General features: G+C 38.6%; 1 protein-coding gene across 1 annotated transcript in view; it reads right to left on the reverse strand.

The window, feature by feature from the left end:
* The window catches only part of Smurf2 (SMAD specific E3 ubiquitin protein ligase 2), a 95411-nt gene that overhangs the window by 33894 nt on the left and 33600 nt on the right, over positions 1 to 27917 (reverse strand). The window contains exons 2-6 of the mRNA XM_050164257.1: positions 20222 to 20260; positions 13639 to 13747; positions 10061 to 10194; positions 4003 to 4068; positions 1713 to 1797 (exon numbers count right to left, since the gene is read on the reverse strand). Of these exons, the coding sequence (XP_050020214.1) occupies positions 1713 to 1797; positions 4003 to 4068; positions 10061 to 10194; positions 13639 to 13747; positions 20222 to 20260 (433 nt within the window). The remainder of the gene's footprint in view (positions 1 to 1712; positions 1798 to 4002; positions 4069 to 10060; positions 10195 to 13638; positions 13748 to 20221; positions 20261 to 27917) is intronic.

A 27917-nucleotide genomic window follows, 5' to 3' on the forward strand; every position in this document is an offset into this window, starting at 1 on the left:
GGGCTGTGGTGGTACACACCATTAATCCCAGCACTTGGGAGACAAGCGGATCTTTGTGAGCTCAAGGCCAGTCTGGTCTATAGAGAAAGTTCCAGGACAGACAGCGCTACACAAAGAAAAATCCAGTCTCAACAAAACAAAAACTGTACATTTACTTATTATGTGTGCATAGCTACATGAATATGTGTGGGAGAGCACTGCCACAACACAGGTATGCAGGTCAGAGGGGAACTTGCTCCTTCTATTATGTGGGTTCTGGGGTGAGCTCACATTGTCAAGCTTGGTGGCAAGCACCTTTGCCTTCTAAAGTCATCTCACTAGCTCTTACACTAATTTTTTTTTTTTTTTTTTTTTTTGGTTTTTCGAGACAGGGTTTCTCTATGCTTTTGGAGCCTGTCCTGGCACTAGCTCTGTAGACCAGGCTGGTCTCGAACTCACAGAGATCCGCCTGCCTCTGCCTCCCGAGTGCTGGGATTAAAGGCATGCGCCACCACCGCCCGGCTCTTACACTAACTTTTTGACTTTTTTTGCATTTTATTGTTGTTTTTCCTGTATAGACATTAAGTGTGAGGAGGTTGGATCCTGGAGTTTCAGACAGTTGTGAGCTGCCATGTGGGTGCTATGAATTGAACCCCAGGTCCTCTAGAAGAGAAGTCAGTACTCTTAAGCACTGACCCACCTCTCCAGCCCACCCCCCCAACATATTTAATTTTTAAACTGATTTTAAGATTTATTTTTACTTATGTGTAATGTGTCTGCCTCTATGTGCACATGCATGCAGTGCCCAAGAAGACCAGAAGAGGGCAACAGATTACCTGAGTTGAAGTTACCAGTGGGTTTGTAACTGCCTGACTTGGGTGTTGAGAACTGAATTCATGTTCTTCCCAAGAACAGCATGTGTTCTTTAACCACGGGTCTATCTCTGCAGCACCAAGGAATTTATTTTTAAGATTATTTTCATGTATGTGCATATATATCTGTGTTATGTTCATGTGTGTACCCAAGGAGGCAAGATGTTGGATCCTCTAGAACCAGAATTAGAGGTAGTTGTGAGCCACCCAACATGTGTACTGGGAATTGAACCTAGAGTCCTCAGTAGGAGGGAAAAGCTCTTTTAACTAACTAGTGAGACATCTCTCCAGTCCCTAACTTGGTGTTTTTTGAGACAGGCTCTTTAAAACTCACGCTACTTTAGAACTCACTATGTACTCCAAGCTGGCCTTAAACTCATGACCTTCCTCCTACCTCAAACTCCCAGTTGCTAAGATGAACTGGAATGGGTCATTATGCCTACCACAATTTTAGGATTTTAAACAATTGAAACAAAATGTGCAAACACTAGAACTTGTATATAAAATGTCAAAATGAGAAAGGCTAGCAATGTTATAATTACTATTACTCAATTCTCTTTTCCTTACCTCTAAAAATAAAGCAATATTTAAATGCAGTACTTATATGCTCTGTTTCAGAAAATTAAGAAAAATCTTTTCCTTTAAATAAAGAAATTTATAGGAGAGAAATATTTGGCAAGAACTTTCCTTTGTTTCCTTTTCAAAACTCCTTTTTAAATGGTATTTAATACAATTTATGTCAAATCCTTCTAATTTTCCAAGCAGAAGAAAAAAAATCTATATTCTGGAACGAACCATAGACATTCCTAGCACAGCATGGACACCAGCATTTCTCTAAAGACTATAATGACGCTCACTTACCCATCTGGTAAGTCATTATCAAACAAACGACTGCAATCCACAACTTGTCCTCCAGTGCCTATTCGATCTCTGGACTGAAGGCTTACTATTAAAAAAACAAATAATATTATTAAGTCCATGACAGCACTGTCAAGCTCAATATCCATTTTGAAGCCCAGTGTGGTAGTATTTGTCTGCAATCCCAATGCTCAGAGTATTAGGCAGAAGAATTGTTGCAATAGTGATGTTAGTTTGGGCACATAGTAAATTTAAGGTCAGCCTGTACATATTGAGGAGTCCTTGTCTCAGAAAATAAAAATAACATAAAACGTGATTATTTTAATAGTTTAGAAAGATTGAGCTGAAGAAGTAGCTCAGTTATAGTGTTCTAGCTTAGCATGCATGAAGCTCTGGGTTCAATACACAGCACTGCAAAAACCAAAGCAAAGCGTTTAGAATTCCTTGGTTTCTACTAAAATTTGCCATTTCTTTTCCCATAGATTTTTCATTTTAGAAGTGATATTAAAAATCAATGTTTTCAAAAACCAGGTGGTGGTGGCATGCACCATTAATCCCAGCATTTGGGAGGCAGAGGCAAGCAGATCTCAATGAATTCAAGCCCAGCCTGGTCTACAAAGTGAGTTTCAGGACAGCCAGGACTGTTACACAGAGAAATCCTGTCTCAAAAACCCAAAAAAAAAGAAAAAAAAAAAAGAAAAAAGAAAAAAGAAAAAGAAAAAAAAATGTTTTCAAAAGCTGGGGGTGGTGACATACACCTTTAATCCTAGCACTTAGGAAGCAGAAGCGGGTAGATCTTTGTGAGTTCAAGGACAGCCTGGTTTACAGAGTGAGTTCCAGGACAGCCAAAGATACCTGTCTCAAAAAGCCAAACATTAAAAGTAAAAATAAAAGAAATAGAGGTTAAAATAAAGCTATGTAAAGATGAAAAATAGAGTCTGGATACTGTATGTTATTATATTCTCTTTGAATTGTTTGAATGCTGAGGAAGGAGCAACAGCTGCCAAAAGATATTTGTTTATAAATGCTGCTGAATTCAAAACCAAGATAGGTATTTTGAAAATACCTTGACTTCAAAATTGAAGTCAAAAGTTATGTTACTTTGGAGAAGAGATTTTGCTTTCGTTTCCATAGGAAATGAGAGGCTGTGGATTCATTCTGATTTAAGAAAGATCAGGTTTAATCAAGAAAGACCACCTGAGAAATCTCCAGTTGGAACAGATGGCCCAGACATCTAAGTTCTACATCCAGAACAGATTTAAGTTGCTGCCTGAGATGATCAAGCCTCACAGGATACTCCAGTCAAGACTTGACTATAATTCTAAATTTTCTTTAGGTCCCCATAAGATTATCAGCGCCCCCAACCAGCAGGAAGTAGCCTGGAAAACTATGCCCACATTCCCAAAAAATGGACTATGGATGTTCTTGGATTTTTTTTCTTTTCTTTTTTTTTTAAAAAAAGAGGGGGAAGTGGTGCAGGACAATTGGCTATATTCTGTCAATTATGTTTTAAATAAATGCTGATTGGCCTGTAGCCAGGCAGGAGTATAGGTGGGACAAACAGACAGGAAGCAGAGGCAGGTCAATGAGAACAGGAGAATTCTGGGAAGGAGGAAGCCCATTCCTCCCTGGTCCTGTCCCAACAACAGAAGAAGGAAGATGTGACTACCCTGCTGAAAAAGGTACCAAGCCATGTGGCTAACATAGATAAAAATAATGGGTTAATATGTTATTAGAGTTAATAAGAAGCCTGAGCTAATGGGCCAATCAGTTTATAGTTAATGTAGACCTCTGTGTGATTTCTTTAGGACTTAACGACTGTGGGTACTATGGTAGTTTGTTACATGGGTACTGAGATCTGGACTCTGGTCCTCATGCTTGCACAGCAAGTCCTCTTACCCCCTGAGCTATCTCCCTACCCGTTTTATGTATATATTTTAAATTAAGTTAGGCTGATTCTGGGCCATTGTAGCATCTTATATGATTCATATTTATTTCATGCCAATACAAAATATTCAGAGGTATTTAGAGGACTGGGGATGAGACACAATTGGTAGAACTTGCCTACCATACCTAAGGCCCTGGATTTGAGTCACGCACCTCACAAAAGCTGTACTCAAGGAGACAAAGGCAGGAGGGTCAAAAGTTTAAGGTCAGCTTTGGCTAGACAGCAAGTTTGAGGACAGCCTGGGCTACATGATACCTTATCTTGAAAAGAAAAAAAAAAGAAATTATTTAGACGTATGGCAATTCAAATAAAGCTAAAATTCAGAATTTTAAATCCCACACTTACCTACAATCTGTCCTCGAACTGTATCATTGTCATTTGGCCCCAGTTTGCATAGATCCAACCTCTGATCTATTCAAATAAAAAATTAGCTGGTATCAGAAATTATAATATCTATAATCTATAAGTGATATATTTAATTTTCACAAACCATTGAAAACCTGACCTATACTTTTTAAATAATCGTTTTAACTATAAAACGAATGTTTAAAATTCTCTAACTGCGTATGTAGGTAATTTACACATCACAGCAAGTTTTATCAACTTCAGATTCCAAACACCATGAAGCACTGGTACACTACATTGGTAACTAGCAGCTCTCTCCAAAGCTTCCAGATCCCAAGCCCTGGCACTCTCATATGTAACAGAAGCTACCTAATCAGTTTTCAAGGATTAAATAAATTATATAAAATTCTCAATACCTGGCTAAGTGCTGAATAACAATACCTGTTTTTTACCGCTAAGTAGTTAGTACTCTAATATGTATATATTCCTTTTTTTTTAATTGGGAGAAGATTCTTTTTTAATTAATTTATTTATTTAAGATTTCTGGCTCCTCCCTGCCACCGCCTCCCATTTCCCTCCCCCTCCCCCAATCAAAACCCCCTCCCTCGTCAGCCCGGAGCTGCTTTTTTTTAATATAACTACCCCAAAGGGTACACAAAATAAGTATCAGTAAGAAGCCAAGGAGAAAAAAACATTAAGCTCTAGGCTTGAGGTAATCATTTTGGAGACAGCTCTTTCAGTTGCCTTCATCTGTAAAGTAAATACAATACTGGCCTGCCCTCAAAGTTATAAGGTACAATGTCCCCACAGCAAGCTAGCCTGGTTCATAAATGTTAAATCTTCCTGCTTAACTCAACAGTGTAACAGTTTGCATCCACGTATAGAACTTTGTCAAACGAGCATTTCTGCCCTATTGCTCATTACTCTGCTAACCCAGAAGCTAAGATTTTTCTCAGCCACTTAATAGCTTGAGTTCTTCTGACTCAGAACCTGCACCTCAGTCATCTCCCCCTTGATGTGGGAGTGATTTCTTATTAATAAAGAAAATGCCTAGGCCCCTTGATAGGCCCACCCTTAGGTGGGTGGAGAAAACAGAAGAGAATTCTGGGAGAAAGAAGCTTAGTAAAGGAGTCGCCATGATTCTCCCGCTCCAGACAGACGCAGGTTAAGATCCTCCCTGGTAAGCCAGCTCGTGGGCTACACAGAATATTAGAAATGGGTTAGAACAATATGTAAGAGCTAGCCAATAAGAAGCTGGAACTAGCCGGGCCAGGCAGTGTTTAATAGAATACAGTTTCCGTGTAATTATTTCGGGGCATAACCTAGCCATGCGGGCGGCCGGGTGCCGGGGACGCAGCCCTGCCGCTCCTATTTCAACAGAGGGCGCCCAACGTGGGGCTAAATCCACTTAAAAACCTGAGAAGGCTTAAAAATAAGGGAAACAGAGTTTAACACAGATTTTTGCTGTTTTGTTGGTGACATGCTGTAGAGAGATTCCTGATTCAGCAACAGCAGCAGAGAAAAAAAGCTGCGTCATTTTAAAGCGCGGCTTCCTGGTGCTATGCTGCCAGCGTGAACTCTGGCTTTAAAGCATTTCAAGGCTTTTATGGGACTGGATGTTTCTGTTCCCACTTGGGATCGGAGGAGATTGCTCTGAGACCTGCCGATGGCTCAGCGTTCCCTGCCTACACCTGGGCAGATGGCGGAATCAGGCTTAGGCAGGCGGAAGAGCATGGCGGATTCCTGCTGCCATACAGAGACGCGTTTTCAGACTGCGCAGTGCTCTGCGTGTCAGATTTGGCTGTAACTTGGATAAAAAGAGTTTCTGTGCTGCACACTCAGTCTCAAAATTAAATTGCTGATTGCGGCTCCAATGTAAACTGCTGTTTGCCTGTAACTGTGCTCAGCTCAAAAGCACCAAATGACTCTGAGGCAGGAGCGGCTGCTCCTTGCTGAACTGTGCTGATCTCAGGCAGGAACTACCGTAATTACCTTAAAACCGTGCAGTTAAGGTTTAGACTGGGCAGGACACAGGCAGTACCGTATTACCTATACATGGTGCAACTTAAGTTTTTAAGAAATGCTTAACATTTTAAGAAATGCTCCTGGATAATAAAAAAAAAATTACAGATTCACAGTAAAACAGATTCAGACACCGTTGGATGAATGTACGTAGGCTTGGGGAAAAAAAGAGAATATAAAGAATAAAGTTAATGTCTTAAAAAGAAAAAGGGTAAAGTCTTTAAAGAGACAGAGTACAGAAGTACAGATAGTTATAGATTAAGAGAAATAAAGAAAAATAAGCCACGTAAAAATGAAAAATTCACAGAGAGTCTGGATTATGTACATTGTGTTTTCTTTAAAATTTTTGACTGTGAAGGAGCTAAGTACAAAGAGACATTTTATTATATGGGCTGCTAAGCTGAACCTGCACATATGTTCTAAAGGTATCTTGACTTCAAAATTTGGATCTAAGGATATGATGCTTTGGAGAGGGTCTTCTTTTGTTTCCACAGAGGATGTGACCCTATGGATTGCATCTATCCCGGTATGGTATGATAGACCACGCCCTCCTGAAAGGTTGCTGTGAACACCCTCAAAAAATTACTTCACTCAACTGCCAACCGAGATGAACCTGACACACAGGTTACACCCTAAATGATCTGATTAACAGTGCCCCCATTCAGCAGGAAGCAGTTTGGAGAGAAAAAACTACGCCCATGTTCCCAAATATTGTTTATAAATGTTCTTTTACATTTAAAGGGGGATATGATATAGATATGAATAATTTGCATTGGTATGGATTTTAAGGTCAATTTTGTTATATGTATATGTATTTTTGAACTTGATTAAGGTATTGTGATTATGTAGTTCACTTAAAATGTAATGTATAATTAGGAAATATAGGTTGTTAATGGATAATCATTGCTAATAGTTAAGCTTGTAGTCATGTTAGTTAGATTTTCTAGATATATAGAGATATATTTCAATTAGATAGGCATTCTTCATATCTTTCAAAGACTGCAGAATATGGCATTTAAAATATTTTAATAACTTAGGACTTTTCATGACAAGGAGACACGTCTGCTCCTGGCAGCACCAGCTACTTCAAGAGGAAGATGGGCATCGAAGAGGATCCTTATGGAGTTGGATAGTCATTTGGGCAAGAAACTGCTCTTGCCTGGACTGTTGCATAAACTGGACACAGAGAACCCTCAGAGAGAGGACTGCTGAACTTGCCTAAAGGTGAGATGGTCTTTCGGGGTTCCTGATTCATGAAAGAGTCTACAAGACATTCTACAGAACACAGCAGAAAGTGACTGAACTGTCTTTAAAATTTCCTGCTTCATGGAAATGTATCTGGATACCATGGGCCTGTAGGCCGAAGATGGATGCCCCAACGGTACAGAGGAACTTTGGGTGACTGTCCAGGCAGCGAGATGTCTCTGTCATTTCTAGAGTTTTCTTATTTCTTGTTTACTTAGATAATATTATATCCTTCTGGAGTCTTTGATGGAGTTGAAGAATAAATAGTTATAGTTTTCCTTAGTTATGATAAGAGATAAAATAGATATAAATATTGTAACTGTAATTCTTACTTGATAACTGTTTTGTTATATGTAATTTTACTATGCTAAAGTTAAAGCCTTTCTTTTTTGTTTAAACGGAAAAAGGGGAAATGATGTGGGAATGATTTCTTACTAATAAAGAAACTGCCTTGGCCCATTTTATTGGATAGAAAATTAGGTAGGCGGAGTATACAGAAGAGAATTCTGGGAGAAAGAAGGTTAGAGGAGGAGTCGCCATGATGCTCCCACTCCAGACAGATGCAGGTTAAGATCCTCTCTGGTAAGCCAGCTCATGGGCTACACAGAATATTAGAAATGGGTTAGAACAATATGTAAGAGCTAGCCAATAAGAAGCTGGAACTAGCCGGGCCAGGCAGTGTTTAATAGAATTCAGTTTCCGTGTAATTATTTCGGGGCATAATCTAGCCATGCGGGTGGCCGGGACACAGCCCTGCCGTTCCTATTTCAACACCCCCTTCTGTAACAGGCCAATATTTATACATACCATTATAACATCATATTAACATTTTAAAAAATCATCTCTTAATAGATCTAGCATTCAAAGCTAAACTTATAGTGGTTTTGTTAACTAATTTCCTTAGATAAAATTCATGTGAGTCTCCTTATTAGCTCAGGAATCCTAGATAATAACTGATTTTTTTTACATTATATAAGAAAATTTATAGAAACATACAATCAAAACATCTGCTGAAAAGGATCTTTCCAACTATGTCCCAATGGAAAGACACCCTTGGCAGGGCCAAAATGAACCAAACAAATGGCTAACTGTGGTACCTACTAGCATACTAAGGTACATGCTGGCCTCTGGGCTCTCTCCACACAACAAATACCAGTTACAGACTCTTCCTAGCCCTTTGCACCCCACCCACTACCCTACACTTCTCCAGCTCATGGGACTCCCTCCCCGCAGCTTCTCATTCCTATATTAGTCTGTCATTCCAGCCATAGGCCCTCCTGATGCTCTCTTTCTCTCTTAGAGGTCCTCCACTCTTGCCTGCTACCTCCTCTTCTCCTCTCATGGTCTAATCTGCTGGATATGTTTAGTCTACTACTCCCCCCCTTCCCCGTTCTGGACTTTTCCAGATGCCTCTGGCTATTTTCTTCATATCTACAATAAAATTTCCCCCTCAACCATACATTAGAGTGGCCATGTCCTCAATTTCTACAACCCCTACAAAAGACTCTTTGTCACTGGGTTATATGAAATAGACATTGTAAGTCAATTTATCAATCCACTATAGAAATCATTTCTAATGTCTTTGTTTTCTAATACGCAGGATGGTGAAAAACAGACTATTAGTCAAGTAGTTAATAGAACTATTTTATTCTCAAAATGTCTTTTTTAAAACTTTTACCACAGCAGTTTTATTTACTCTATCATTTTGCTACTAATAATTGTTCTTTAATTGCCACCTGATTCCAATTGCCTATAAAAACTCTCACTTCCATTTCAAATATCCACCAAAATTAGGTGCTAAAAAAATAATAAATGCATGTATATTGATTCCTTTCTTTCTAACCTACTGGATATCAATCACTTCTCTTTTTTACTAGTAAAACTTGTTCTTTCACAATTTCATACACGTACATGATACTATCCACCTCTTCCACCCCTCCATCTCTCATTTCTACAAATCTCTTTTGCCTATTTGCCAACTCTATGGTTTTGTTTTGCTTTGTTAGATTAACTAAGGCCATCTGGTAACTCCAAGTTAATTGCCAAAGAGATCAGCACTGAGTTGTAGGTCCCAAGAGTCTCCACAGCTAAATGTTAGGAGGGCTGGACCTCTGTGCTCCCAGTGTCAGTATACACAGTTGCTGTGGGTTCATGGCCACTGTGGCAGGCTGTGCTTAGCACATGGCATTTTGGAGCTCCCTCTCCCCACTCTGTGCCTCACACATTTATTCTAGCCCTCTTCCTCAAAGTTTCCAAGCTTTAAAGGAATGGTGCAAATTTTGTCTAGAAGTCAGGACTCAGTCATCCTTTGTTCTTAGTATCCTGTACTGTCATGGGTTTTTGCATTTAACTCCATTTATGCAAGGAGAGGGTTTTCTGTTTAAGGTTAAGAGCTACCTTCCTCTGGTCGAGAGAAGCCCCAAATTCACTGGAAGCTAAGTATTATCTCTGATTCATCTCCAGGATCACATCTTTACAATGTTTCATTTTTGAAAAAAAAAATATTACATTTAAGTATTTAAAGTGTTGTTAGGGAAGAGAAAGAGAAAAGAGAGGGAGGGAGGAGAGAGGAGGGAGGACGGAGGAGATGGAGAGAGCGCTATTGCCTTAGTGGTTGGTACCCACCAAACCATTTTGCCAGTCCAAAATGTTTTCAGTTTTTGTGTTCGTTAAATAAATATAGACCAGATATTTTTATCAGTGATTCAAATACATATGGAAACTTCAGTTTTTGGACACCTACTACATAAAAGTTCTCATACATATTTTCTCATTTAAAACAATCACTCACAACCAGTGTCTTTGAGGCGGTTGATGGCGTTGGAAAGAAGACGGACACAACCAAGAAATCCAGCACCTTGCTTCTTATGGATCTTCTTATGGTTCCATACACTGATTGTAACTGAATCAGACTTTCCAATATACCTGAAAGAAAAAAACAGCTACCTGAATGACTTGGTGGTAGTTATAAGTAGTACAAAATTTAACTTTTTAATATCTTGAAGTCATAAGTATATTTCAGAGTACAGCTAAAAAAGCAAATTGTCTTAAATTCAATCAATCCACCTTAAAATTTTAAAAATATTCAAAAATAATTTTTAATTTTTAATATAATCCCTTTTTTCCAATCTTAGGTTGGGCAACAATAAAAAAAAAAAGGCTATTTTAGAGTTTGGAAAAGTCACTGAGATGTAGAGAGAATAGTCACCTAGCAAGTGCAAGACCCAGGGTTTGAGTCCCCAGCACAGCCAAAGAGAAAAAAAAAAAAAAAAAAAAAAAAGAACAACTACTACTCCATAGCACTAAGGCATTTTATAATGATTATAAGACTAAAAATCCTAAAAGAACTTTTATCGCAGTCCCATTTTGGACAGGTTTTAGTTTTTACCTCAGATACTTAATTCACCTTCAAAAGGCACTGTCAAGGCTGATAGACCAAAACTCTGACCTACCTGTTATATTTTTAAATGCTGCAGAACAAAAGCTGTTTGTAACGCTTTTCCCCTGCTTCTTTCCTATATGCAGGCCTTGAGCGAGCAGGACTCTTGTGGGTTTCACTTCACTGCCTGCAGACAAGCAGAGCAGGGAAAAGCGTTACTGTACTTGTTTGTGCATATGCCTGCAAATATGCAAAAGCTCTATCATGGCCAATTATTAACATGGCATCAAGTCATGCAAAAACATGGTTAATAACATAATCATGTGAGTAGAACCTAACTTTTCTTTCAGTGATTCTAAGAGGTCAAATTTTTGGTCCAGCAACCTTGATCTTACACTATCATTTAATAAAACTAAAACAAGGAATATGGAAGATTCACTTGAGTCCTGGATCCAGTTGTATTAAAAAAAATGCTAACTTTTTTGTTTTGTTTTGTTTGGTTTGGTTTTGGTTTTTCGAGACATGATTTCAAGACAGTTCCTCTAGCTCTTGTAGACCAGGCAGGCCTCAAACTCAAGAGACCCACCTGTCACTGCCTCCCAAGTGCTGGGATTACAGGTGTAAACCACCACCCTGCTGCAGACAACCTCAACCTAGGAAACTTTTATCATGTAAGTCCTTTGCTTTTGTTGTTACCATGGTTTTTTTTTTTTTGGTTGTTGTTGTTGTTTGGGGGAGGTTGGGAGGGGGGGGGAAACAGCAGCTCAGTCTGGCCTTGAACTCACTGTGATGACCTTGAACTACTGATCTTGCTTGCCAGGTGGGATTACAGGCAAACCACACCATAACCAAATTTATGTAGTGCTGGGACTCAAACCCAGAGCTTCATGCATGCTTGGCAAGTATTCTACCAACTAAGTTACATGCCCAGGCCTTTGTTTTGTTATTGTTTGATTAAACCAGTATAATCTTTAATCTTCTTGCCTCCCGAGTGGTGGGCCATCAAACCTGGCTCTAAAATTAATCTAATTTTTTATTGTTTACAAATGAGATGTTCTAAACTATCATTTAGTATACATGCATCAATTTTCAAATACATCTACCAGATGTATACTGGTATGTAACTACTGCATGTTATATCACATTGCAACAAATAACACCCCCAAAACAAACACTTAAAAAATTACTAGTGTTTCCTAACTGGTTTGTAACTATTCTAACATTGACTCCTGAGGCCTAGGGTAGTCCATTACTGGCCTAAGAAACTCTATTTAGTACTATGTATCTGCTTATTCTTTATGCATACCATGATACAAAAAAAATTTGAAATTCTAAACTAATAATTTCTTAAGTTTTGGTCTTCTGAAAATAACTGTGAATTATTTAAAATAACTAGAAGGTACTTAGGTATTACAGGTCAAAGTGTTCTGTCAAAATCTTTGAGGGTCAGAAACTAACCAGAAATTGCATTTAAGGTGTCTTTGCCTTCATTTTAAGGAAAACTCATGTAATTTAACACATAGTTAGAAGAAAAACAAATTTTTTAAACCGGTAAATTAAACACTTTTTGTGTTATTGCCATTGTTTTTAAGACAGGATCTTGCTCTGTTGTCCAAGGGGCTGAGTACTTGCAATTCTCCTGAACAGATAGATAGTCCTACAGGTACACACCACTACACTCAGCTTTAAAGTTAAACAGAAATCTCTACTTTGTTCTATTAGAACCTCAACTTCCCCAACAAGTATAAGATTTATAAACAAAATTCAAGAGGTTCTAACAAAGAATTTCTCTATAGGAGGAAATTATATATATATATATATATACACACACACATATATATACACATAAATACACACACACACACAGCCAAGACGTTGGCTCAAATATAACTGTTATACTTTATAGGCCTACCCAATCTAATGAAAAGATTTGATAAAAATGATACCAAGTATTACTCTGATCTCTTCCATTGTATTTGAAACATATAAGACAGACCTCCCTAGGTAGCCAGTTAACAGTAGCTATACAGTCAGTCCCATCAAAATGTGAAAAGATCTCAACATCACTAGTCTTCAGAAAAAGGTAAACTGAACCTAGTTGAAGTACAGCTGTAACATGTTTACTTTCTTCTTACTGTGTGTGTAGTAGTCTATTTTTTGTATTTTGATAAATAAATCTAGCCTGAATACCAGAGGCAAAGTTAAAGCCACTAGATGTCAGGCAATGGTGACAGAATTAAACCCAGAATTTGGGAGTCAAATGATCTCTGTGAGTTCAAGGCCACCCTGGGCTATACAAAATCAATGCAGAAACAAATCCAGGTGGTGGTGGCTCACACATTCAATCCCAGTCCTGGGGAGTCACATACCTTTAACCCCAGCACTAGAGAAAATATAAAATGGGAAGAGAGAGAAGCTTAGTCTGCTTTAGTTTACGGTCATCCAGCCTTAGTAGAGATAAGACTTCTCTAGTGGCTTGGTTGCTTTGCTTTTCGGGCTGAACCCCAATTTCTGTCCCTTGGTTTTTATTATTCGTGCTAGGTTATGAGTGTGTGCATGCGTGTGTGTGTGTGTGTGTGTGTGTGTGTGTGTGTGTGTGTGTGCGCACACGCACACTTCAATAATCCAAAGCACTTTTCCACTGGGTTTTGCTCCTCTTTTATAAACGTAAAATCGTAAGGTTGAACCTGTGGTGTTGGCAGGCCTGCAATCCTAGCTATTTAGAAGGGTGAAATAGGAAGATTCCAAGCTCAAGGAGATAAAATACATACAAGTAAAAAAGGGGGTAAAATGAGGTGGGGGTACAGATCAGGGTTAGAATGACTGCCTACCATGTTTGAGACCCAAGGCTCAATCCTTAGTACTATTTTGAAAAAGGAAAAGAAAATGATTGAACTATATTATATACAAACTAAAAACATTTTCATGGTTCTTTTCAAAGATTATATTACATTGACTCTGTTTCATTTCAACTAATCATATCCACCTACAGGTCATAATGCTGATTCCACTTTGGATCAAGTGTGTTCTTCACAGTATCTGTAGAATGGCACTGCCCAGAACCATCAACTACCACCTTAGCAAATGGATCAGGGAGTCCTGTGAAAAAAAAGGAAGTATTTTAAACTAAAAAATACTTTGACATGTAAAATAGAAGATTATTAAGGATTACCATTTGCTATAGAAGATAAAGGATTTTTCCATTCTTTTATTAAAATCTAACATTCAGACACACACAGAGACCTATTTTAAACCAGACTTTGGAGTCACATATTTGATATCAAAACTGTACTTTTTTTCTTGTTCCCAACTCAGAACATTCTGCTAAACACTACCAGGGTTGATGCTGGAGAGATGATAGCTCAGTGGTTAAGAGCATTGACTGCTCTTCCAGAGGACCTGGGTTCAATTCCCAGCATCAACATGGCAGTTCACAACTGTCTATAGTTCCAGTTCCAGGTGATCCAGTACCCTCAAACATACATGCAGACAGGCAAAACACCAATATAAAAATTAATCAATCATTTTTAAAAAACCACATACACACTACCAGGGTCTAGCGGGTGCCTGGGTGCTTGAATATTGTAAGCAGTCATTGAACTCTGAGAAGGTGAATGCTCAAAACATCTACTCTATCTTTCCACACAACTGTCTTAGTAGTTCATTTAAAGAGCTTATTAAACATAGGCTGTCATACTGAACATTAACTACAGAAAAGTCAAACTAGCTAAAAACTGTTACTGAATAACGAATGACTACAAGTAATAAGAGACTCAACAGAAAAGAAATGAAAATAGCAAACATGGGAGAGGTGACTGACAGCAAATAAATGGCTGTACTGACTAAAACAGCAAACACAATGGGGACTATTCAAAATACTTCATCTTAAATCTTTACAATAATCCTCTGATGGAAATGAATGTTGTTAATCCATATTTTATTAACAAAGAACAAAAATATTAAATAACTAGTTCAATGCTACACAGTAGTGAAAAGTATAGACAGAGTCTAAAGCAGCAGCTCTCAACTTGTGGGTTGTAACACCTTGGGGGTGGAGGTCAAACAACCCTTTCACAGGGGTCACCTAAGACCATGAGAAAACACAGATATTTACATTACAATTCACAACAGTAACAAAATTACAGTTAAGAAGTAGCAACGAAAACACTTTTATGGTTAGGGGTCACTACAACATGAGGAACTAACTGTATTAAAAGCTTGCAGCATTAGTAAAGTTGAGAACCACTGTAAGTTTAGACTCTGAACCCATGGACATACTGGCTAGTTCTCAACCACGTGTATTTATAATTTGGATCTGGAATGTAACCCAAAGGCTATGTTAAAGGCTTCATCCCAAACAAAGCAATACTCAGAGGTGGTTGGGAAAGGACTGGTTTATGAGGGCTCTGATCTTATCCACAGAGTAATCCACTGATGTCTTCATAATATGATAGGCTATTCTGGGAGGTGATAAAACCTCACTGAAGAACTGGGTCCCTGAGGTATACGTTGTCCCTGCCCTGGTCCTCCTCTTTCCTCTTATCTGTGTTTTGCAGCCACGAAGTGAGCTGTTTCACCATGTCCTTACTGTCATTATGTTCTGCTGGTAAAACAGGCCCAGACAAACAGAGCCAGTTAAACATGAGTTCGAAACTTCTAGAACTGTGAGCCACAAAAACCAAAAAACCAAACCACAAAAATCAGTTCCTCCTTTAGTTGATTCTTTCAGATATTCTGTCAGTAATGGAAAATGGACATACCACCAATTTACAATTTGGTTCAAGAGTCAGCTGATGTGGGATTCCCCTCTGTATGCTGTGAATGTTTTATTACCATTAGAGCAGAATAGAACAAGGTGGGAATTCCAAGATAGAGGAGAAAAGAAGGCAAAGTCAGAGAGACACCATGTCACTTTTAATCCCAGCACTTGGGAGGCAGAAGCAAGCAGATCTCTGAGATTGAGGCCAGCCTGGTCTACAAAGAGTTCCAGGACAACCAGGGCAATACACTGAGAAACCCTTTCTTGGAAAATCAAAATAAAATAAAATAAAACTACTACTGAAGAGAGAAAACAGAAAAGGCTAAGATGCGGTGGTGCACTAGATGTGGTGGTTCACTGTTTTATTCCAGCACATAAGAGGAAGAGGCAGGCAGATTTCTGTTAGTTTGAGGCTAGCCTGATGTACATAAAAAAAAGCTCCAATACAACTGGGATGACATATTGAGACCTTGTCTCTAAAACAAAAAATAGAACAAAAATGACTCATTAAAAGAGGCTTATGGCCCAGCAAAAGAGATCAATGGATAAAAGTTCCTGCCACACAAACCTGATAGCCCATATTCAATGCCCAGAACCCATATTAAAAAAAAACAACAACAATGCAGCGGCACAATACTATAATCCTTGCACTTCTATTAGAAGAGGGAGGGTGAAAAGAAAAAAAATGTTTTCCACACAAAAACCTCTTCAGTATAGCTTCGAGATTGTTATTTATGCAGTACTCTGTCACAGGCTCTTATGGTTTACTTTCTGCTAAATAAATACAACTCAATACTTTGTTCTATTCCTTAACTCAAAGAGAACTTTTAGCTTCCCCTTAACCTGGCAGTATCACTTTTTTACAAAAATTTATCATCAAGGACAAATTACACCCAAAGCTGTAAAGTTTTCAAAAGCTAGAGAGACTTCTAATGGTAAATACAAACTAGTTACTACATTTTCCAAATTGTAAAAAATGTTCATTCTCCCATCACCCCAGACAGGTAAGATGGCAAGGGTTAGGTTCATTTGACCAGACAAATACACTAGTGAGCTGCAAATAATTATAAAATCTAAACGTAAAACGGGGCCAGAAAGTTGGTTCAGCAGGTGCTTACTACCAAGCTGACAACCATCTCCAGGACTGACATGGGAGGAAGAGAGAATGGGATCCTCTGACTTATTCATGCATACAAGCACATAATAAGTAAATATCATTTTTAAAAATTTTAAACTTAAAACTCAGTTACTTTCAGTCTAGTGTGGTGGCACACATCTTTAATTCCAGGACTCCAGAGAACGAGGCAGGTGGATCTCTGAAACTCACTACTCTAGACTGGCCTTAAACTGCTGATCATTATTCACCCCCACACCCCAAATGCCCAAAAGTCAAGACCCAATTCATACTAATGTTTTTAAAAACTGACACCAATAAAACATTCCTTAAATAAAACTCAGATAATGGATAAATGAAAAGATGTGTCATCAATTTAATTGTAGAATCTACTTGTAAAATAACTCACTATAAAATTCTTTTACCTGTTGCTTCATAGTTGAAATTTTTCCTGCAGAAAATGTAAGGGTACGGGGGTGGGAAGGTAGGGAGAGATTGATTTTTAAAGGTCAAGAAGCTTGAAAACAGCTCCAAAGTATGAGCCAAAAAGAACTTTTCTTAGCCAGGTGGTGGTGACACACACCTTCAATCCCAACACTTGGGAGGCAGAGGCAGGCAGATCTCTCTGAGTTCGAGGCCAGCCTGGTCTACAAGAGCTACTTCCACCAGAGGCTCCAAAGTTAAAGAGAAACCATGTCTCAAAAAAAAAAAAGAAAAAAAAAGAAAAAACCCAAAGCAACAACAAAAACACACAAAACCCCTTTCCTTAGCAAGGGTTATAACTGGAAATAAACAGCACCATCTCACATATAAATTAGCATATAAAAACCACATGACAGGTTTTTTTCCCTACAGTGAAATATATATTTATTTCCTAACTTGTACTCATGTTCCACCTTAAAATGGACTTTAAGCACGTAAGACAACCTAACTCACAAACAAAATTTGGCTATATTTACTATTAGCAACTCTACTCTGGGGACTGGAGAGCCCAATAGTTAAGAACACTTGCTATTCTTTTTTTTTTTTTTTTTTGGTTTTTTTTTTTTTGGTTTTTCGAGACAGGGTTTCTCTGTGGCTTTGGAGCCTGTCCTGGAACTAGCTCTGTAGACCAGGCTGGTCTCGAACTCACAGAGATCCACCTGCCTCTGCCTCCCGAGTGCTGGGATTAAAGGCGTGCGCCACCATCGCCCGGCTGAACACTTGCTATTCTTGCAGGAAAATCAGGTTCAGTTCCCAGCACTCCTGAGGGTACTGTCCATAATTTCACTTCCAGAGAACCCAGTACCCTCTTCTAGCCTCCAAGGTCACTAAGGTGCAGGCAGTACACTTACATACATATAAGAAAAATACGTAAAATTAAGATAATAAATATTTTTAATGCCACTCTTAATCAGTAAACACACTAAAATTGAAAGAATTTAGGATCTGTCTTTCTCTAAGATTAATGTGGATAGACAAAACTACACTGAAGTGCAGGTATGAACCTAAACAAGCAGAAATCTGGAATGCTGGTCAGGGTGAGTCGCAAATGACTTCCATCCTTGGTTGGTTCCTCTGTAAAGCTACAGAGCTGGCTTGTTGCTGCTCCCCTTTCTAGGCCATCAGGTATCTTCCACTCTGAGTTTTAAAGATAATTATGCTGTCTCTAAACCTTATGCATGAAGCAAGCTCACATTCTTAAATTATTTCTGGCAGTATTTACTGCCGACACTAATGAAAAAGGGTTTCTTCCCTTCAACTACTATTTAGTACCACTGTCAATTCTTAGAGGCTTACAAAGGATTGAAGACTCTTCCAGATTTTTGAGGAACACTGAGCCAAGAATATCTGGATGTTTTATGAGGGAAGCTGTGAATGGTGCTGTGAGGAAAGGGAAAAAATGTGAAAAGGAAGTCAATATGAAACAAATACTGAAACTCAACTTTAGGAGGATTTTTAAAAACTACAGCTTGGTCTTTAGTTTATTAGTGATAAGAAGGTAAAACTGAGCAGTAGCCCAGGAGAGAATAAAATTGGTGTTAGCAGACACAGTTGGGAGTTTTCTGGCCCTTGGGCCCTCCTCGCCTGTGAAATGCTTGTGGGGCAGACAGTCTATCAAAAAGAAGTGGAAAGGTACTCCCAATTGTCCTCATCTGCGTCAAGTTATTCTATTTCACACTTCCCCATATAAGCACAAAGATACCATAAACATCCATAACTATAACTATATAAAATTATGTTCTTTAAACTTACAGTCAAGTTTTACTATAGAAAGATGTAAAATACTGATGAAATTCAATATGTATTTTAAACTTGTTAAAAATTATTAGTCCTTAAAAAAATCTTACTATTGTTATGTGTATGGATGTTTTGCCTGCATGTATCCCTGTGTACCACATCCATGCAGTGCCTGTGGAGGTCATAAGACGGCATCAGATCACCTGGAATTGGAGTTACAGAGGGTTGTGAGCCTCCATGTGGGTGCTGAGAATCAAACCTGGACCCTCTAGATGAGCAGCTAGGAGATCTTAATTGCTAAGCCATCTCTCTAGGCCTGAGAATTTACTCTCTTTTAACCTACCTGAAATTACCTAGTGTCATACTAAACATCAAACATGTTTGTTAGCTGACAGAACGTAAGACTTAAAAATCTAATAAATTTCTAATTTCAAACATTTTACATGCAAACTTTTTGACTAAAAGTTTTTATTTACAATTTAAAGCTAATGCAAAGTATGAAATTACAAGGTTAAAATAAAAAAGAAAGAGCTAGATGTGGTAGTGCACACTAGTAAACTGCTAGCAGAGACTACACAGCAGGCTCAGGAATTCAAGGCTAGACTGGGCTACATGAAACCCTTTCTCAAAACAAAAAGTACAAAGTGAGGAAGAGGGAAAGAGATTATGGGTTAATATATATATGCTACTTATTTTTATTTCATGTGCATTGGTGTTTTGCCGTCATGTATGTCTGTGTGAGAGTGCTGGATCGCCTGGAATCAGAACTACAGGAAGCTGTGTGCTGCCAAATGAGTGTTGAGAACTGAACCTGGGTCCTCTGGAAGAACAGCCAGTGCTCTTAATTGCTGAGCCCTCTCTCCAGCCGAAGATTTTTAATACATAAAAGGGAATTCCTAATCCTCTCTCATAAAACTTAATCCTAAATGAAGCTACAAAATTTTTCACAACTTCTAGGCATTGTTAATCCCTGTAATCCTAACAGTAAAGTCAAGGCCAGCTTAGGCTACATAGCAAAACCCTGTCCTAAAATAGAAAACTACATTCAATTGGCAAATAGACTATATATGCGGAACCAGTGCCTGCTCTGGAGACTGGCAGTGGTTTCTTTCCTACAACTCTGGAAACTACAAGCAGACTCAATTTTGTACCTCCAAATGAATCCTAAATGCATAGGTGAATTTTCCTTAAAATGTTAAAGACAGTATTAACAAAAATTTTAAACCCTTTCTAGAAACCTAAACACTTGCATTTATCTATCTGCATACACACATTTGTATAGATGTGCAGACGTGGATAGAGAAAGGGGGTAAAACAAACCCTCAAATCCTCTAGATAAGTCTGGGGCTAAATGACTTGGAACTATAACATTCATAAAACAGTCTGGTTTTGAATCCCTAAAACCAGGAAGTTCTGAAAATACAACTCATCCAAAATCTACATAGGATAGACAAGATTGTAGTAAAATTAATTTACTTACGGAAAAAATCCTTTTTCACCAAGTTTTTTGCACAGAGTACTGTAAAGAAACAAAAACAAATACATGGGAAAATTAAATTAAAATGGAAAGACTGGATTACTTCATTTTTAAACATTGAAAACAGCAGTGGATAATTAAACTCTAACTACAATGAGGTGGTTAGTAAACTTTTAATAGTCTAGCCAACAAAAGAAGCTGATTATTAACGACTGTAACCTTAGCAATTATTACCAGTAACAGCAGAGGAACAAAATTGCAAATCTGATGATTTTAACTTGGAACCAATTCCCATTTTCACCAAGATTTATTATTCTTAAGAGGGAAATTTTTCATAAAACTACTAGAGAGATGGCTTGGTAGTTTAGAACACTTGCACTTTCAGAGGACCACAGTTTAGTTTCCAGCACTCAGGTCAGACTATTCACAAATGTCTGTAACTCCAAGTCCAAGGGATCCAATGCCCTCTTTTGAAATCCAGAGGTGAGTGTGAATACACATATATGCATACGCACACGCGCGCGTCCGTGCCTCACACACACAAAGAAAGAGAGAGACAAATAAAAATGAATTAAAAATAAAAAGATCTGTTTTTGAAGAAACTCGGTGGTAATGGGGAAAATGGCTCTAAGGAGAAGATACATAAATTCAGGTTGACATTATCTATTTAAGGATGAAATAACTGTCTATAGAAAAGGATCATAAATAAAAGTTTCCTGATATAATTTGATTTTAAAAAACTAACATTCTGTGCTCTTATCTAAACACCACAGAAACCTTACAGGAGAGATCTGCCTTCCTCTAAACATCAACAGCTCAGTGACAAGGTGGGTCTCCCATATGCTGGCTAGGTGACACAACAGGTAAAAAACTGCTTGCTGCCAGTCTGACCTTACTTAGTCTGATCCCCAGGACCAACAAGATAGAAGAAGGGGACCAACTCCTGAAAGTTGTCTGCTCTGACCTCCGTACCCCCCCCACCCCAACACACTCATTAATAAATATAATTTAAAGTTAATTAAATTTAAACTATCTCAAATCTGAGTGCCCTGTAATGTGAATACTTGCACATTCTGAATCTACCAAAAATCACCAAATTCAGCACTTTAAAAATGTATTTATGACTATTACAAATCACGTGCTGCTATGAACATAGTTGAACAAATGCTTTTATAGTATGATTGGGCATCTCTTGGGTATATTCCCAAGAGTGGAATTGTGGGATCCTGAGATAGCTTGACTCCCAGTTTCCTGAGAAACCGCCACAATGATTTCCAAAGTGGTTGCACAAGTTTGCATTCCCATCAACAATGGATGAGTGTTCCCCTTACTCCACATCCTCTCCAACATAGGCTATCATTGGTGTTTTGATTTTAGCCATTCTGACAGGTGTAAGATGGTATCTCAAAGTTGTTTTGATTTGCATTTCCCTGATCACTAAGGAGGTTGAGCATGACCTTAGGTGTCTTTTGGCCATTTGAAGTTCTTCTGTTGAGAATTCTCTGTTCAGTTCAGTACCCCATTTTTTAGTTGGGTTAATTAGAGCTTTAATGTCTAGTTTCTTGAGTTCTTTATATATATTTTGGAGATCAGACCTTTGTCTGATGCGGGGTTGGTGAAGATCTTCTCCCATTCAGCAGGTTGCCTTTTTGTCCCTAGTAGGTCCTTGGGCAGCAGAGGAGAGGGTGTCTGAACTGGCCTTCTCCCATAGCCACACTGATGAATATCTTGGTTTTTTTTGTTTTGTTTTGTTTTTTGTTTTGTTTTGTTTTCAAGACAAGGTTTCTCTGTAGCTTTGTTGCCTGTCCTGGAACTAGCTCTTGTAGAACAAGCTGACCTCGAACTCACAGCGATCCACCTGCCTCTGCCTCCCAAGTTCTGGGATTAAAGGCCTGCACCACACTGCCCGTATAAAGCAACGATTTTTAAACTGCCATTCATTCTGATTTATAGCTTCAGAGAAACAGGCAATCTGGGAATTCCCCAAACTTCCTGCTATAAATTTACTGTTTTCATCCTTCACTCACAAAGTCTGCTCTCTTGCACAAGACTATCTTTCCATTCTGGACCTGACTTCCTCTCATGGACCTTGAGAGCCACCACTGACAGCCTGGTCTTGTCTCTTTTGACTACCCAAGCTTCCCTCCAGCTACCTCTGCTCTTTCATAAGGAAAATTCAAGTAGCTATCTTCTGGCTCCACTTCTTTACTGCCCATCAATGCCTCAGCACTCTACAATTTAGCTTTTTCCCCCTCATCACAGCACCTAAATTACTTATCTAAAGCCCAGGGACTTACTTATCAAATCCAGTCAATGAATACTTTTCATCCTTTGTTGCATTTGATCCCACAGGGGAATTTGCCACTACTGACTGCTCACTCTTTTGGAAGCTATCTCTTCTTTTGGTTCTATTTAACAGCATAGTCTCGAATGGCATAAATCAATCAATCAATCACCTCATTCTAAGACTTCTTTGCCAGATCTTGTGTTCCATCCATGAAAGCTGAGGTTCTTTAAGGTAATGCCCTAGGTCCCCTTTTACGGTATACCTATGGGTTAGTATATAAGAGAGAGAGAGAGTCAAAGCCTGACATGGTGGTGCATGCCTTTGATTCCCCCCGGACTTGGAGGCAGAAGCAGGTGGTCTCTGTGAATTTGAGGCAAGTCAGGTCTACATAGAGAACTCCAGGACAGTCAGGGATAAGAGAGAAATCCTGTTTCAAAAAAAAAAAAAAAGTTGCCCATCTTTGTTAACTTTGAAATTCTAAGTAAACTATTATTGATATTCTTATTTTTCTATAGCAAGAGCTCATATTCTCTAGGAGAATTCATAGTTTAGCAGAGTAATAAAACTCTTCCATCTCAATAAATAAATAAAACGTCACATTTCAGATATTCTCCTGGGTCTTTGCCATTTACTCTATAGTTCTGATAACATCTAAACTTTTTAAAACTCAACATCTAGAACTCTAAGCCTCAGGTCCACAAAACTAAGTATGCTCCCAAATAAATCACAAAAGCCCCAAACTACTCCTCCGCCAGTTTACTTTCAGTAAACAAGGCTGGGGTGTAGCTCAGAAGTCCTTGTTCAGCATGCACAAGGACCTAGGCCCATTCCTCTGCCCAGTAGAGGGGGGCAGCTGGAGGTGAATGGGTATTTTTAACCATCATCACCTACATGACAAAGTCTGGGATACCCTCATCTGTTTACTTCTCTCTAGCCAGTTTAGTCACAGAAATTACTATAACCTTCTAACTGGGTCTCTGTCTCAAGCCTCACCAGCTTCCATGTGCCAACACAGGACACAGAGTGACTTTTCCAGACCACTGATTACACCCTCTCATTTCCCCTCTCCATCCTTAAAGATCTCTGGATCAAACTTATTTTCTCTTCAAAACCTTGGCTACTGCTCACCTACCTCCCTAACTTCATTATCATCACAACTCCCAGCTAAGTTCCCTAGTACAATAAAAGATCCACCATAATTCTCAAAGGTATTCCATCTCTCACTTGACCTTACATTTCACATTCCTCCCTCCACCCAAAGCATCAGTCCCAAGTTTTTTCACCTACTCATTTTTGCAATCTTAAAAGGGAAGCAAGCATTTTAGAACATGTTTCTTTCAACTCTCCCATTTTCACAGCGTGGCTATGCAGGTTGCAAACACCTTACAGCATGAGTTATGCATGTTCCCTTCACATCTTAGTATCCCCAGAATTCTATACACTGTACCTGGCATCTGATTGGCATTCAACTGGTAATTGTTGAATGAACAAAACAGAACTCAAAGTATTGTAAACTTCATTAAAATGGTGATTATTTTTCTTCAACAATAAAACATAAACTATCAACTGGGTGTGGTGGAATATGCGTGTAATCCCAGCACTTGGGAGGCAGAGGGTTATCTGTAAATTCAAGACCAGACTGGTCTACAATGTGAGTTCCAGACAGTCAGGGTTTTTACACAGAGAAGAAAAGGTCAGAGCTGCAGAGAGATAGCTCAGCAGTTAAGAAAACTGGCTGCTCTTGCAAAGGTTTGACTTCCTGTACCCACATAGCTGCTCACAACTACCTGCAACTCCAGTTCCAAGGAACCCAATGTACTGTCTGGCCTCCACAGACACATACATGGTGCACCAACATACATGTTGGCAAAATATTAGTATACATAAAATTAAAATAAAAATGATACTGGAAACTCAAGAGTAAAACCTAGATACAGTTTATTTATGAATTTATGAAAAAATCACAAACTACAGAAAAGTTGGGCATGCTGTTAAACATCTGTAATCCTGGCACTCACGGAGGCTAGTGGGAAAGTGAAGGGAGACAGACAGACGGAAGACAGAAAGAAGGAAAAGAAAAATTAAGAGTACTAGAAGAAATAAGATTTAAAGCAAGAAATATCAGAACTGGCCAAATTATTATTGTATGTGTGTGAGTGCATGTGTGCACACAGATGAAGGCCAGAGGTTGAGATATTTACCTCATTCTCCACCTTATGTTTGATGAGCATGAAGCATACTAACTTGGCTAGATCAGCTGACACTAGTAAGCCCTAGTATTTTTTGTTTTGTTTTGTTTTTGGAGACAGGATTTCTCTGTGTAACAGCTCTGACTGTCCTGAAACTCACTTTGTAGATTAGGCTGGCCTCGAACTCAGATCCGCCTACTTCTGCCTCCCGAGTACAGTGATTAAAGGTTTGTGCCACCACCGCCCAGCACCCTAATATTTCTAAAATACTAGTAAGCCCTAGAAATACTAGGAATACTAGGGCTGACTCTCCAAAACTAAGATTACAAGTTAGTGTGCTATGCCTAATCTTTCTTACAAAAGTGCCAGGAATCCAAACTCAGATTACCATGCTTACACAGCAAGCACTTTACTGACTTTAGCCATCTCCCCAGCCCTAGATTCCTGGCACTAACTCTCACAAAACTCAAAACAGCTTTTTTTAAAAATTGTTTTTATTTTTTGTGTATGTGTGTGCCTGCATGAGTTTATGGCATCACACAAGTAGGTGCCCATGAAGGTCAGAAGAGTGTTGGAACCCTGAAAGCTAGAACCATACATGAAAGTGTGGGCAACCAAATATGGGTGCTAGGAACTAGATTCAGGTCCTCAGTAATAGCAGGACTTACTATTAACAGATGAGCCATCTCTCAAGCCCCCCAACCAATTTTTATATAAGTAGTTTTTATATATACTGTTTAATGCCCTCAAAGCAACTCTTTATATTTGTAATTTTGAAAGGGAAGATTTTCAACATGTGATCTGAAAACAGTAATTTTATTCACTTGTATAAGTAAATTATTTTCATGCTCTAGTCTTCACTGTACTGCTTTTTTTCTTAGAAATCTACTTCAGAGATTAGAACCACAGCTGTTTTTTTTTCCATCCTCGGTTTAATAATTTAGGGAGGATTGCTCCATAAATGTTCAAAGAATTCATGAATTTCAGTGCGACAAACTCCTGACTATACCACTATTAACAAACTTTCACCTAAGGAAGTATGCTTCTGAGAAATTTGTATATAATATATATACACATATATTTTTAATCTATCATTTTTGGTAACAGAAACTACAGAAAGTATAACTAAGACTGCTTCATTCTTGTTTTTTTTTTTTTTTTTTTTTTTTGGTTTTTCGAGACAGGGTTTTTGGAGCCTGTACTAGAACTAGCTCTTGTAGACCAGGCTGGCCTCGAACTCAGAGATGCGCCTGCCTCTGCCCCTCCTCCCCCCGCCCCGGCCGAGTGCTGGGATTAATCATTCTTGTTTTCTAAATGTTTAAGAGATACATGAACATACAATGTAGAGTGAAATAGCAGGAGAGAGCTCATAAAGTAAGTGGTGGCACAGCAAAGGGCAAAGAGTTCAGACTTCTATCCACCTTTAATATTTAATAAGCTCCTTACTGGAATACTACATATAAAAAGGCAGAGAAATGCTTATTAATTATAAATTTTCACTAATTTTAATTAATGCATTACATTAGCTTCAGATATTAAGCAATTACGTGCTAATTTTAATCAATAATAACTACAGATACAGCATTTTAATACTACAGTATAACCACTAGAGTCCATTAGAGACAATGTCCCTAATGAGCCTAGAGATATACACATAGCTTTACCTGCTAGAGTACTTTGATCATGTTAATATTCATCTCAAATTCCTCCAAGCATTTATTATTCTTAAATCGGTACTTCCAAAGTTGTTCTAGCTAGTCTATCTACATCCTTTAAAAATAAATGGCTTGAAATGGTGAGATAATCTAAAACTTAGCTAATCATCACTGTCAATTTTATTGGGTTTAGAATTACTTAGAAAAAGGTGGGTCACACTAGTGTATGTGTTTCTACAATGGTTTCCAGAAAGGACTCATTAAGGAGGAAGACCAACACTGAATGTGGCTGGCATCAATTCATGAGCTTAGAATACTGGCAGTACAGAAGAAAAGTCACCAGAATGTCCTGTCCCTGTGATCTGCTTCCTGGCCATCATGATATAAGCTGCTCTGCTCTACGAGGCCCTCTCTACAATGTTGTGACTGACAGCTCAGACACCAAGAGCCAGAATAAACTCTCCCTGCCCTCTGTTTTGTGACAGCTGTGATTAAAGTACCTAATAGAATTAGTATGCTGATGTCTCTATATTTTACATGAATACAGGTATAGCCTTCCTGAAATGCTTACTGAGAACAGAACAAACCAATTAATAACCAATCCCTTTTTTGTTTGTTCTTGGTTTTGTTTTATTTTTTGAGACAGGGTTTCTCAGTAGCTAGCTATGGAGCCTATCCTGGAACTAGTTCTGTAGACCAGGCTGGCCTCAAATTCACAGAGATCCATCCACCTGCCTCTGCCTCCTGAGTGCTAGGATTAAAGTTGTTCACCACCACCACCTGGCTAATCGATCCTTTTTTATTGAGGCAGTCTCATTGTGTAGCTCTGGCTGACCTCTAACTCTTTATATAGACCAGACTAGCCTCAAACTCACAGAAATCCATCTGCTTTTGCTTCCTGAGTACTAACATTATAGGTGTGTATCACAAGACCTAGTTTCATTCTTTCATTTGACATTTCCTAAGTATTCACTTCATACCAAGTACTATCTTAAGTTCTATAGACACAAAGATACAGCCTTTACTCTCAGAGTTCACAAAGTAGATGCGATTCAACTATCATGCCATAAATGCCCATTTTTGAGGGAGGAATTAGAATCTTTATATGTAAACCTGTTGCTCTCAAAATCAAGATCTAGTTGGGTTGGAGAGATGAACCTTTGATTAAGAGCACCTGACTGGTCCTGCAGGGTACCAGAATTCAGTTCCCAACATCATCCACATAGTGCCTCATAACTACTTGCAACTCCAGTTCCAGGGAATCTAATGTTCTTTTCTGACCTCTCTAGACTTTCTGCAGATACACAGTATACATAGTATACATACATACATACATACATACATGTACTCACACATACACACACCATCTTTTTTTTTTTTTTTTTTAAATATTTATTTATTTATTATGTTTACAATATTCTGTCTGTGTGTATGCCTGACAGCCAGAAGAGGGTGCCAGACCTCTTTACAGATGGTTGTGAGCCACCATGTGGTTGCTGGGAATTGAACTCAGGACCTTTGGAAGAGCAGGCAATGCTCTTAACCACTGAGCCATCTCTCCAGCCCCC

This window comes from Alexandromys fortis, unplaced genomic scaffold (genome assembly GCF_014885135.2).
Source record: "Alexandromys fortis isolate MF-2015 unplaced genomic scaffold, M_Fortis_MF-2015_v1.1 scaffold_156, whole genome shotgun sequence".
NCBI classification, from domain to species: Eukaryota; Metazoa; Chordata; class Mammalia; order Rodentia; family Cricetidae; genus Alexandromys; species Alexandromys fortis.